The sequence below is a fragment of the Ursus arctos genome, unplaced genomic scaffold (genome assembly GCF_023065955.2).
Source record: "Ursus arctos isolate Adak ecotype North America unplaced genomic scaffold, UrsArc2.0 scaffold_33, whole genome shotgun sequence".
Lineage (NCBI taxonomy): Eukaryota > Metazoa > Chordata > Mammalia > Carnivora > Ursidae > Ursus > Ursus arctos.
In genome coordinates, this window is record NW_026623019.1 from 71,703 (window position 1) to 84,573 (window position 12,871).

Below are 12,871 nucleotides of genomic sequence, written 5' to 3' on the forward strand. Positions count from 1 at the left end.
TAGCCATTTTTAAGTGTAAAGTTCAGTGGCATTTAAGTACATTAACATTGTTGTGCAACCATTACCATTGTCCATCTCCAGAACTTTCCATCATTTGAAACTGAACTCTATATCCATTAAACAGTAACTCATCGTTTCCCTTTCTCTCTAGCCCCCAACAACCATCATTCTACTTTCTGTCTCTTTGAATCTCATATAACAGAATCATACAGTATCTGCCCTTGTATGACTGGCTTATTTGAATTAGCATGATGTCATCAAGATTTAGCCATGTTGTAGCACTTATCAGAATTTCCTTCCTTTTCATGGCTGAGTAATAGTCCATTGTATGCACATACCATATTTTGTTTATAAATTTATCTGTCAGTGGACACTTGAATGGCTTCCACCTTTTGGCTACTATGAATAACGGTGGTATCAACATGGGTGTACAAATATCTGCTTGAGATCCTGCTTTCAATTCTTTTGGATACATACCCAGAAGTAGAATTACTGGATATTTAGTAATTCCATTTTTAATTTTTTAGGAACCCCCATACTGTTTTTCACAATACACCAACAGTGTGCAAGGGTTCCAGTTTCTCTACATCCTTGCCAACACTTGCTGTTTTCAGGTTTTTAATTTTTTTTCTTTTTAATCATAGCCATCTTAATGAGCACAGGATACGATCATTGTTGTTTAACTTTGCATTTCCCTATTGATAAGTGAAGAGCATGTTTTCATGTATTTTTTTGTCCTTTGCCCATTTTTTAATCCGTTTGGTTTTTTGGTCTTTGAATTAATAGGAGTTTTTAAAGTATATAATCTGGGTAATCCTCATTGGTTATACGATTTGCAAATATTTCCTTCCATTCTTTGGGTTGCTTTTTCACTCTGTTGATAATGCCCCTTGATGCACAAAAGTTTTGTTTTTTTTTTATCAGATTTTCTATTTTTTTCTTTTTTGCCTGTTCTTTTGGTGACATTGAAGAAAGCATTGTCAAATCCAGTGTCACGAAACTTTCTTTCTTTGTTGTCTTCTAAGAGTTTATAGTTTCAGCTTTTACATTTAGGGCTTTGATCCTTTTTGAATTAATTTTTTGTGCATGGTGTGAGCTTTGGTCCAGCTTTATTATTTTGCATGTGAACATCCAGTGTCCCCACACCAGGTGCTGGAGAGACTGTTCCTCCTCCGTTGAATGGTCTCAGGACTCTTGTTGCAGATCATTTGGCCATTACACAAGTGTTTATTTCTGGACCATTATTATATCCCACTGGTCTTTATAAGTCTGTTTCTATGCTAGTACCACTCCGTTTTGATGAGCTTTGTAGTCTGCTTGGAAAGCACGAAATGTGAGTACTGCAGTTTTGTTATTTTTAAACATTGTTTTGGCTATTATTTCAGGGTCACTTGAGATTCCATATGAATTTTAGAATGGGTTTTTTTTTTTTTTTTGCAAAAAATGTAATTGGGATTTTTGTAGGAATAACATTGAATCCATAGGTCATTTAGGGCTATTCACATCTAGACAACATTAAAATTTCCTGATTCATGAACATGGAACGTCTTTCCATTTATTTTTGGTCTTAATTCCTTTCAGCAATGTTTTGTAGTCTTCAGTGTTGAAGTATTTTCCCTTACCTTGTTCATTTTTCCTGAGATTGTATTCTTTTTGATGCTATTGTAAAAGGAATTGTTTCTGTAATTTCCTTTCTAGATTGTTCATTGTTACGGTATAGAAATGCACCTGAGGGGTGCCTGGGTGGCTCAGTCAGTTAAGTGGTTGCCTTCAGGTCAGGTCATAATGTCAGGGTCCTGAGATGGAGCCCTGCATCAGGCTCCCTGCTCAGTGGGGAGCCTGCTCCCCTCTCTTCCCCACTCATGTGGGCTCTCTCTCAAATAAATAACAAAAATCTTTTAAAAAAATGCAACTGATACTTGCATGTTGGGTTTTGTTTGTTTGTTTTTTGTCCTGCAGTTTTGCTAAATTCATCTATTAGCTCTAAAGTTCTTTTTGTAACCTTTAGGTTTTCTTTATGTAAGATGATGGCATCCCAGAACAGAAATGGTATTACTTCTTCGTTTCCACTTTGGATGCCTTTTTTTTCTTATGTAATTATTGTGGCTAGAACTTCTAATACTGTGTTGTGTAAAAGTATTGAAAGCAGGCATCCTTTTCGTGTTCCTAATCTTAAAGGAAAAGTTGTTTCAGCCTTTTACTTCTGACTGTGATGTTAGGTGTGGATTTTTCATTTGTGCCATTTGTCATATTGAGATAATTTCCTTTTATCCCTTTCAAGATTTTTTATCATGAGAAGCTTTTAAGTTTGTCAGATGCTTTTTCTGCATCAGTGGAGATGATGTGTTTTCCCCCCCTTCATTTTAATGTGATGTGTTCCATTGATTGATTTGCATATGTGAACTTTTCTTACATTCCAGGAATAAATCTCACTTGGCCACGGTATTAGAGCCCTTTTAATAGGCTGCTGAATTTAATTTGCTGGTATTGTGTTAAGGATTTTTGTATTGTAACATAAGGGAAATTAATCTGTAGTTTTCTTTCAGTATCTTTCTTTACAGGTAAATGCTTTCTTCATACAATGTGTTAGGAAGTGTTCCCTCCTCTTCGTTTTTGAGAAGACTTTGAGAGTGATTGATTTTAATTCTTCAGATGTTTGGTAGAGTTTACCAATGAAGCCATGAGATCCAGGGCTTTTCTTTGTTGGGAGGTTTTTGATCACTGATCCAATACCCTTACTAGTTTTAGGTATATTCAGATATCCTGTTTTTTCATGATTCAGTCTTAGTAGATTGGATGTTTCTAGAAATTTGTCCATTTCATCTAGTTTATCCAATCCATTGTACAGTTGCTCATAATACTCCTTTATAATCTCCCTTTCATTTCCAACTTTAGTAATTTAAATCTTCCCTCTATTTTTCATGGTCAGTTTCACTTAAGATTTGTTAGTTTTTTTGATAGTTTGATGATTCTGTTGCTTTTCTGTTCAGTATTGCATTTATTTCTGCTCTAACCCTTTATTATTTCTTTCCTTTTTCTTTGGTTTAGTTTTGCTTTTTTAGTTTCTTACAGTGAAAAGTTAGGTTATTGATAGCAAATTTTTTTTTAATAATAAGGCATGAACAGCTATAAACTTCCCTGTAAGCACTGCTTTAACAGCATTCAACAAGCTTTGATATGTTGTGTTTTCATTTTTGTTCATCTGAAAGTTTTTGTGATCTTCCTTGTGATTTCTTATTTCACCTATGGTTATTTAGGTATGTTGTTTACTGTCCACATATTTGTGAATTTTCCATATTTTTTAATGTTGATTCCAGGTTTCATTACATTGTGGTCAAGAGAACGTACTTTATATGATTTCAGTCTTTTTAATTTATTTAGACTTGTTTGATGGTATTTCTGTGTATACATGAGAACGTAACTGCTGTAGTTGGGTGGAGTGTTCAGGAAATGTTTGTTAGGTCTAGTTAGTGTAGTGTTACTAAAGTCTTTACTTTCTTGTTGATCTTCTAATTGTTCTATTCATTATTAGAAGTGGGTAGGGAGGGGCGCCTGGGTGGCATAGCGGTTAAGCGTCTGCCTTCGGCTCAGGGCGTGATCCCGGCGTTATGGGATCGAGCCCCACATCAGGCTCCTCTGATATGAGCCTGCTTCTTCCTCTCCCACTTCCCCTGCTTGTGTTCCCTCTCTCGCTGGCTGTCTCTCTCTCTGTCGAATAAATAAATAAAAATCTTAAAAAAAAAAAAAAGTGGGTAGGGAAGTCTCCAACTATTATTATGAATTGTCTCTTTCTGCCTTTTATTTTTAAAGGGTGTGAATGCCAGTGGGTGAGGGAGAATGAATGATTTAATGTTACATAATACAAATATCTTTGATATTGACTGTAAAGAAGTCCTATAAATCAACATGAAAGATTCCATTCTTCATTGAAAAAATATGCAAAGGAATGATCAATTAGTAAACAAAGAAGTACAACTTTCTAAAAAGCATAGGAAGTTCTTCTTCACTTGTAATCACAGAAATGCAAAATAAAATGATATAACCATTAAAAAGTCTAACTAGCAAATATTTAAAACTTATTTGCAGTCTTAGAATATGGGGAGATAGGTATTCTCAAACACTGTTAATGGTTCTACAGGTTACTCTTCAAAAATCATTAAACTGGTCCTTACATATCTGCTAAATTGAATCCAGGCTTTGTGTTTGTTTTATTTTGGCAAGAATATATGTGGTTTATTTCTTGTGTATTGCATCATGCAGCAAATAACCTTTGACTCTTTTTGTGATGTTTTAATTGATCAGGTCTTGTCAGCTTGATTATTCTCTTGTAAAGTGCCTTAACAGCTTTTACCTAATGGTTTTACAGCCATTAATGGTTGTTGCCTAGATTGACTATATTAGGTTACAAGGTGGCAGGATTTTAGGTTAATCATTTCTTCATTCATTATCAAAATTCTTTTTTAAAAAAAGCACTTTTCCTAGTCAAATGTTTGGTTATCTTATGATACAGAAAAGCAGAATAAATGCTTCCTTTTGCCCTCTCCTTATTTAGGAGTTTCCAGAATAATGGCTTAGTTTTCTGGCTTCCTCCAAAGATTGATGGACTTGTGAATTTGAACACATATGATAATGTTTTCAACCCATGGCTGATAGTACTCTTTTTACTCAGTCTTTGCCCTGTGGGGGTTCTTTCAGGTTGGCTCTTGAATCCTTTTGATATGACTGTAGTCTTCAGTAACATCTTTGCTTTTGGCAAGATAGGTTCCAGAATCATTCTCTTTTTAGCCCCAAACCTGGAATTTGTCCAAAAGTCCCCTTTTCTTTTAGTGGGAAATGATATTTGAAGACCATAGTTTTGAGCTCTAGGGGGTATTCACTCCTGTAGGGTTGCTCAGTTTTTTCTAGGTCTTTTCAGTGGATAGAACTAGAAAATTCTAACTATTTTTCATTAAGGCAATGTAGATCATAATGTGTGTATTTTTTTAAACCAAATTTAGAGTTTCAAATTTTTACTATATTTTATATTTACTATACTGTATTAATTTTATATTTGTATCTTTTCTCTTACAGTGAAAATCTCAGTTCCTAGTGACAATAGCATGGTAACTTATAGTCTACTTACATTTGAAAGTTTGCAAAAAATAAAAACAATGTTATTACCACCAATATGATTACTTAACATAGTTTGATTTGATTTTCTATTTATCCTTAGAATATAGCTTCTAAGGGTATTCATTCGAATTCTGTGTTTTAAAGCAACTAAACCATGACACTCTATATGGTAGATGGACATATTTAATTTTGTTTTAGAGTTAGCTAAAGCATTTGCTGGTTCCTCAGTTAAGTGTATGAAGCAACAGAGGAAATACAGCTTCCCTCGTGTCGCTTTCACTCCATTCTCTCCTTCCTGTATGGAACTGCATGGGTGCTTACTTATCTTGACAGCTTGTGTTTTGTTTAAGCAAATAAATGTGTGTGCAAAGGTATTCATATTCTTTGATCCTCTCTCAGGTAAAAATAAAAAGGTACTACACATGGCACATTATTCTATACCTTGCTTTTTGTTTTGTTTGTTCGGCTACTGTAGTGTTCCCCTAGCCTTGTGCACATGACACTGCATATTTTTGCCATATTGTCTTTGTGAGAAATCCCTATAGTGGGGTTGTTGCTTCATAGGATAAATACGCAAGTAATTTGGCCAAATATTGCCACATTGTTCCATTTCTCATCCCCATCAGCAGTGTAAGATCATATTGTCAAACTTCTGAAATTTTGCCGTTCTGATAGTGAGGAATTCTGAGTATAGCTTGATTTTGCATTTTTCTAATTATGAATAAAATTGTTGAAGGGCTTATTCTATGAACTGTTCATATTTCTTGCCCATCTTTTTGTTGGGTTGTTAGGCGTCTTGATTTTTTTAGAAACATTTTAAATGTTAGAGCTATTAACTTAGCTGATACAGTAAGTTGAAGTAGTTTTTTTCACCCACAGTTTGTATAGCCTTTTTTTTTTAAGATTTTATTTATTTATTTATTTATAGAGTGCACATGAGCAGGGGGAGGGGCAGAGGGAGAGAGAATCTCTAGCAGACTCTGTGCTGATTGTGGAGCCGTATGGGGGCTCGATCTCATTACCCTGAGATCATGTCCTGTGCTAAAACCAAGAGCCTAATGTTTAACCTACTGAACTTTCCAGGTGCCCCTGTACAGCTTTTTGATTACAGTTGGTTCAATTTTAATTGTAATTGATTACAATTGAATAAACAGAAAGCAATATATCCACGTAATGAACTATTATTTGGCCATAAAATTGAATGATGAACATGGATGATTCTTGGAAACATGCTAAAAATGGAGGAAGCAAGGCACAGTAGGCCACATGTTCATTTATGAATTCCATTTATATATGATTCCAAGAATTGGCAAATCCATAGATACAGAAAGTACGTTAGTCGTTACTAGGAAATGGGGTGAGGAGAGAATGGGGAGTGACTGCTAATGTATATGAGGTTTCTTTTTGGGGTAGTGAAAATATTTCAGGATTAGATAGTGGTGGTAATTTTACAGTCTGTGAATATACTAATAAACACTGAAATGTACACTTGAAAATGGCTAATTTAATGGAATGTGATTTATAGATCAAGAAAAAATTAAAATTGCTTATCATCAATCTAATCATTAGAGCATTAAACAAATTCAAATTGAAGGGCATTCTACAAAATAATAGGTAAAGAGTATACCAGTGGTCCTCAAAAGTGTCAAGATCATGAAGGTAAAAAATAAAAGCCTCAGAAGCTATCTCAGATTGGAAGAGCGCAAGGAAACTTGAGAAAAAAGTGCTAAATCCTGGTTTAGATCCTAAATTAGGAAAAGAAAACATTAGTAGGAAAAATGGTGACGTTCAAATAGCATATAAATGAGCTTAAATTAGTATAGCAATGTTAATTTTTAGGTTTGGGTAATTGTACCATAGTTATTTAGGACACTGACATTTGGGGAAGTTTGGTGAAGGATATACCGGAACCCTGTACTGGTTTTGCAACTTTTCTGTAGGTTTTTAATTGTTTAAAAATAGAGCGGGCGGCTCAATTGGTTGAGCATCTGACTCTTAGTTTCGGCTCAGGTCATCAGGGTCTTTCTCCCTCTGCTCCCCTCCCACAACTCCCCCCCCCCCCCGCCCCACTCTTGCACATTCTCTAAAATAAATAAATCTTTAAAACAATAAATTGTTTAAAAATAAAAACTATTAATTGCAGCAACATTAAAAGTGGAAATTCCATAGTAAGATCAATAGTGGAATGGTTAAAATTATGGTACATTCATACAGTGGAATACTGTATAGCCATTATAAAGAATGAAGATTTGCATGCAGTGACGTGGAGATAAATAGATAAAGGTTAAAAAAAGGCAACATGTATATTCTGTTACCAGTTATGAAAAAGTATGTTTTTACCATGTGAATGTACATGCATAAAAATACATGACCGATTTCTAACATTGTGAATACCTACGGGAATAGACGTGTATATTCCCTTACTTTAAGGGTTTACAGTGTTCGTATATTAGTGTAACAGTTATAATTTCTATGTATATTTATTCTATACAAAATAATGCAAAAAGACAATAGTCTCATTTGTCTCCTGCTTTATAAAAATGCTGAGTGCAATTATGTATCCCTTTAATACTGGCTTTCACAAGTTCGGTATTCTGCCTCTTTGTGTTAAGGCTCATCAGCTGACTTTCAGCGATATGTGTGCAGTGAATCATTGGTTGGTTGCTGTGTTCTACTTCGAATGAAATCTCAGGGAATGCTTGTTTTGCACAGTGTCTTGTTTTGATTACTAGTTATAAACTTCTGAATAGCCAGAGTGATGTTAAACCTCTAGTCACTTCTCTTTGGGAGAGAACTATGGTGGGGTTAGTTAACAGGACTGAGTCTAGAAGTTGTTTTCCCTCTCAAGCAATACAATGTTAATTTCTCAAATTAGAAAAAAAATACTCAGTGCTGAGTATTTCCTATGATGCATAGTATAGGGTCTTTTAAACAGAATGCTGGGGACCATGTCTTTTATTCACCTACAGGCTAACTTCAGTATGCTAGGAGAGTCATCAGTTCGCATTCTGGTGGGAGGGCCTTCTGTCTCCGTTTTAGAGAGGTTTCCCTTTATGGATTTTCACAATTATGTGTGGACTGAGGGATGAGATTGGAGAACTACAAAAGGGGTCTCAAGAAAGTTTTGAGTTTAAACTTAATCAAGGGGGGGTGTATCACTTAATGATTGCTACATAAGAAACTACCCCCAAATTTAGTGGCTTTAAAACAGTGGCCATTTATGACCATTCTTCAGCTTGGGGTTCTTCACTGGATTTGTTTGGAGTTCTTCATGCTTCTGTAGTCATTTGCAGGCTTGATGGAATTGGGTGACCTGAGACAGCCTTGTTCCTCTTTCAGGCAGCGAGTAATGGCTGTTCACTGGTTGGCCCAGGACTCATGCTTTCATCCTTCTGTGCTGGGCAGGCATTTCCATGCAGTCTTGAAGGCGTCTGGAGGCCTAAGGTCAGAAGTCTGTGTTGTCACTTCACCTGACATCTGTTGGTTTGAGTCAAGTTGTTAAGCCAGCCCAGATCCAGGGAAGTGGAGAAATAGACTCCACCTTTTGATGGCATAGGCAGCACAGTCATACTGCAAAAAGATGATGTGCACAGGAATGAGATTCGGAATCTGTAGGTCAGTCGTCTTTGCAGTCTTCTGCAGGTGTCATAGGATGACATACGTATTTTAGAATGATCACTCTGAGTGTGGTATCAAGAAAGATTTGGAGAAGGCAGGGAAGAGAAGTCAAGGTAGAGGTAAGAGGCCATTGCAATCCTCTGTAGGAGGGATGGTAGTGTGAATGAATAAAGACATCACCACACACTTATCATCGAAACCTCTCTCGATGTTCTGTACTGATGTATAAAAGGGCAGATGGACAGAGGAGACTTCGAACTGATCCAGAGAGGCTGCACTAGATCAGGCCCAACTGGAAATAATTGGTTAGGTTTTGTTAAAGTTTTTCTGACAAGCTCAGATAATTTAAGGGAGAAACTTGTGATACTTTTTTTCATCAGCATACTGGCCACCAAGAGCTTAGGAAGAATTGGAAGGAAGGCAGATTTATTTTTGTCACCTCCTTATATCCCGTTGCCCACACTAAAGTTCCCACTATACCAAGGCCTGCCTGCCTGTCCTAGTACATTTCTCTCACGTATCACTGGTATTGGCTAGGAGTAGTTGATAGTTAAAGTAATCTGCGTAGAGGTGAGAATGAGAAAGTGTTTGCATTTTAGAAGAGGTCTTTGTTAAACAATTTCTAATTGATACATCTAAATATATAATACGTAAACAAAAAGGTGGGTTGTCTGTTTTTTTTGGAAGGTGTTAAAATAGCGTAATATCCTAAAAATACATCACACAGATTAAAGTGTGTATCTGTTTTTATGTGTAATCAGCATTGCCACCACATGGATCTCTATCCCATTGGTCTCCGTAAATAGAGCTTCATTGCCTCCGAGAGCACCAAACCATGGAAACGGCAAATGAGAAATAGAGTTGTCTTCTTATGCTTCCTGTTGTGCACTGTTTTCAGAGTTTTTTGAGATTCTTGTATGCGTGATACTTAATAAATGAAATGATGCAAGAGCAGTAGTTGGGCTATTTATTTACAGGTTCACAACAGCGTTCAGAAGCAGTTGTTTTGTAGTGTGACTACACTTGGGTTGGTGACTATCAGAATTTTTACCCAAATAACTAGGAATTATTAGTAAATGTGTATACGCTAATTTACTTTTTTTAAATGCGTGTTTGCCACCACTTATACAGTTTTTTTCCTGTAGGTTTTGAAAGATTCTAAACATAACTCATTTTACAGACAAATACATAAGTGTGTATCTCTGAGCTATAAGGATTGTTTAAAAACACACCTTAATTCAATACCATTATTACAAGGAGCATAATTCTTTTTTTTTTTTTAATATTTTATTTATTTATTTATTCGACAGAGAGAGACAGCCAGCGAGAGAGGGAACACAAGCAGGGGGAGTGGGAGAGGAAGAAGCAGGCTCCCAGCGGAAGAGCCTGATGTGGGACTCGATCCCGTAACGCCGGGATCACGCCCTGAGCGGAAGGCAGACGCTTAACCGCTTTGCCACCCAGGCGCCCCAGGAGCATAATTCTTTAGAACCAGCTAATATCCAGTCCATTTTCAAATTTCCATGATTGTCTCAGAATTGTCTTTTTTCCGGGTAGTTTGAGTCAAACCCCAAAGTCCTACAATACTGCTTTTGGTTAATATTTTCCTAAATTTCTTTTAATTTATATACTAACATAGTTCTCCCTCCTTTTTCTTTTTTTCTTTGCCCACACCATTTCCTTGTTGAAGAAATTGGGCCGTCTGCTTCAAAAAATTTTCTGCGTTTTGGGTTTTGCTGTTTAAAAGATCAGAGAAAAGATGTTAGTCTCTGAAGATGAGATCCTTTTTCCATCTCAGAGAGAAGGGCTATTTGGTTACGTCATTGAACAAAGACAAAAATCCTTTCCTTCATAGCATTTAAATTACCATTTCATGGGCAGTAGACAAAAATGAATCCTAAAGTTTGTTGGAAATCCTCTAGAAAACAGTAAGAGCATAACACGGGGATAGGGAGCTGTGGGGACCTCCTTGGACTAGTGGGATGTGGGTGGGGCTGAATGCCCTGGAAGTCTGACAGGGTGGAGCCCGAGGAGTTGCCAGGATCTGATTTACATTTATATGGGGACCCTGGCTGCTGTGCAGTGGGTGAAGGAGGAAGGGTAGGAAGCCAGTCTATGACCTGGGCCAGAAGTGGTAGAGGGTTAGATGGAGGGCAGTGTGGGGCAAGTCAAGGGTAACGGCAAAGTTTCTGTCTCTAGCAGCTAGAACGACTTAATCAGGGGCAGAGGCTGAGTAGTTCCTGCCGTTTCCATTCACTATTCTGTTGGTAAAGGACTGTTGAAAACTAATACTTTTTGAAGGTTATGTTCAAGGCCTTTTGGTTTGGAAGGGGTGAGTTATTAGATACTTAAATATTTTTTCTTTTAAACTTTGTAAAATGCTTTCTGTTTTTGCAGATGTGTTGTTTAATGGCATTTAAAGGTACCTTTCATTGGACATTGCAAAAATTTAGAGATTTGCAAGTTTATATTTTTAAGAACATTTGTTCTTGGCTCTGAAAATTTTCAAAACTACAAAAAAATTCAAAGTAAAATTATATTTCCTTCATCAAAATTCAGCAGTTAGCATTTTTTGACATTTGCTCTAGGAAGTATGTATGTACCTTTGTTTTTTGTTGTTGTTGTTTTTGCCAAACCATTTGACAGTAAGTTGCAGACATCAGGAACACCCATATGATTACCTAATGGAAAGTCCATATTCATATTTTATCCTTTATTCCCTTTTCCTCCAGGATCCAGTCCAGGATCCCGCATTTCGTCATTGTGACTCTTGCCTCTTTCAAGATGTATGAGTCTCCTGACCTTTACTGTCATCTTCTATGACATTGACATTTTTAAGGAGACTGTGCCTGTTATCTTGTAGAATTTCCCAGAGTCTGGATTTGTCTGATCATTTCCTTATGATTAGATTCCAGTGAAATGATGCATATTTACTTCTACCTTTTAAAGACTTAAAAATATAAGCATAGGAATAGTGAGGGTTTTACAGAGTCTTTTGCAAGCATCACTTCCTGTTACTACCAGGTGGTAGTAAGGCATCTAATCTTGTAATAAGCATTGTCACAGAATCAGTGTGAAGTTGAAGAGAATTTTAGATTTATCTCCAGAAGTGTTAAACTGCAGACAACTAACAGAATAGATACCAGAAACAGAAAGCTGGATTTTGACCCCTTGGTATGGACTGTGTTTTCCTTATTGTTCTTCCTTCCTCCATCATTTAAATCATCTGTGCTGCCCTTGAAGCTTTTGAGGAAGTGACCACTTGCCCACCTCTCTCTTTACATAGCTAGAGAAACCAGGCTTAGAAAGGCCAAGTTGCTGAGGAACACGTAATTGGTAAGAGACAAAATAGTCGGGTCTTGGAACCTCAGTCTCTTAAAGACCTAGTTGACTCTCAACCAGAGCTCAGTTATTTGCATTGATGGTAACTTTGGCACCTTCTGTGGCTAGGTGAGGAATCAGGGATGCCACACAATGAAGTTTTATCATATATTACATGGATAGGCCCTATGCTTATTTAATGCGGCATTTATTTTGTGTGTTAGATATCATTTTAGCAAAATGGATTTCTTTTATCTGTCTGCTATTTTTCATAATAACTTTCTTCCTTTTTTAGCTACAAGGCTTCGGCAGACCAAGTGTATACCATGCTGCTATTGTCATCTTCCTTGAATTCTTTGCGTGGGGCTTGTTGACAACTCCAATGTTAACTGTAAGTATTGCTGAACAGGTCCTTGTTCATGAAAGCAAATCAGAGGCTCTTAAGCAACTACCCCCAGGGCCAAATGTTTAGCTTTGTGTTTGAGAGAACCTCTTGACAGCGCTTTTAGACTGTTTATTCCACTGGGTTGTGTCCACTGTGTAGACTGTGAACTACCTGCAACAAGACACCTGGGGTGCACGTTCAGTATTCTTGGGCAGCAAGGCCCTCCCACTGAACCGGAATCTTGGATGTGCTGTGAGTGAACTGTAGGTATTTAGGAAGACGGTGAAGATGCACTGGGGAAACCACTGCAACGTTTTGTTGAACTTTGTAACTTACCTTGTATGGATGTAATGGCCTTTGACTGAGAACATAGTAAATAGATTGGTAAGTACCTTGGAACAGTGAAAGTGATCATTGTAAGAATGTTCAGATTTC

The 12,871-nt window shown here is 36.8% G+C and overlaps 2 protein-coding genes across 5 annotated transcripts in view; one reads left to right on the forward strand and one right to left on the reverse strand.

The window, feature by feature from the left end:
• Positions 1-12,871, forward strand: part of MFSD14B (major facilitator superfamily domain containing 14B) — a 68,233-nt gene that overhangs the window by 17,451 nt on the left and 37,911 nt on the right. For 2 of the 3 annotated variants that reach the window (XM_026519109.4, XM_057305651.1), the window contains exon 2: positions 12,347-12,442. In XM_026519109.4, the coding sequence (XP_026374894.1) occupies positions 12,347-12,442 (96 nt within the window). Of the gene's footprint in view, positions 1-7,732; positions 8,557-12,346; positions 12,443-12,871 lie in introns of those variants that run through there. The other variant, XM_026519110.4, reaches the window with a different exon arrangement.
• LOC113270085 (uncharacterized) overlaps positions 1-12,871 on the reverse strand; it is a 108,930-nt gene that overhangs the window by 11,253 nt on the left and 84,806 nt on the right. Inside the window, exon 3 of one of the 2 annotated variants that reach the window (XM_057305655.1) lies at positions 9,984-10,466. The exons of the other annotated variant lie outside the window; for it this stretch is intronic. Within the exon in view, the coding sequence (XP_057161638.1) occupies positions 10,361-10,466 (106 nt within the window). The 3' untranslated portion in view covers positions 9,984-10,360. Of the gene's footprint in view, positions 1-9,983; positions 10,467-12,871 lie in introns of those variants that run through there. 2 annotated transcript variants of the gene reach the window in all.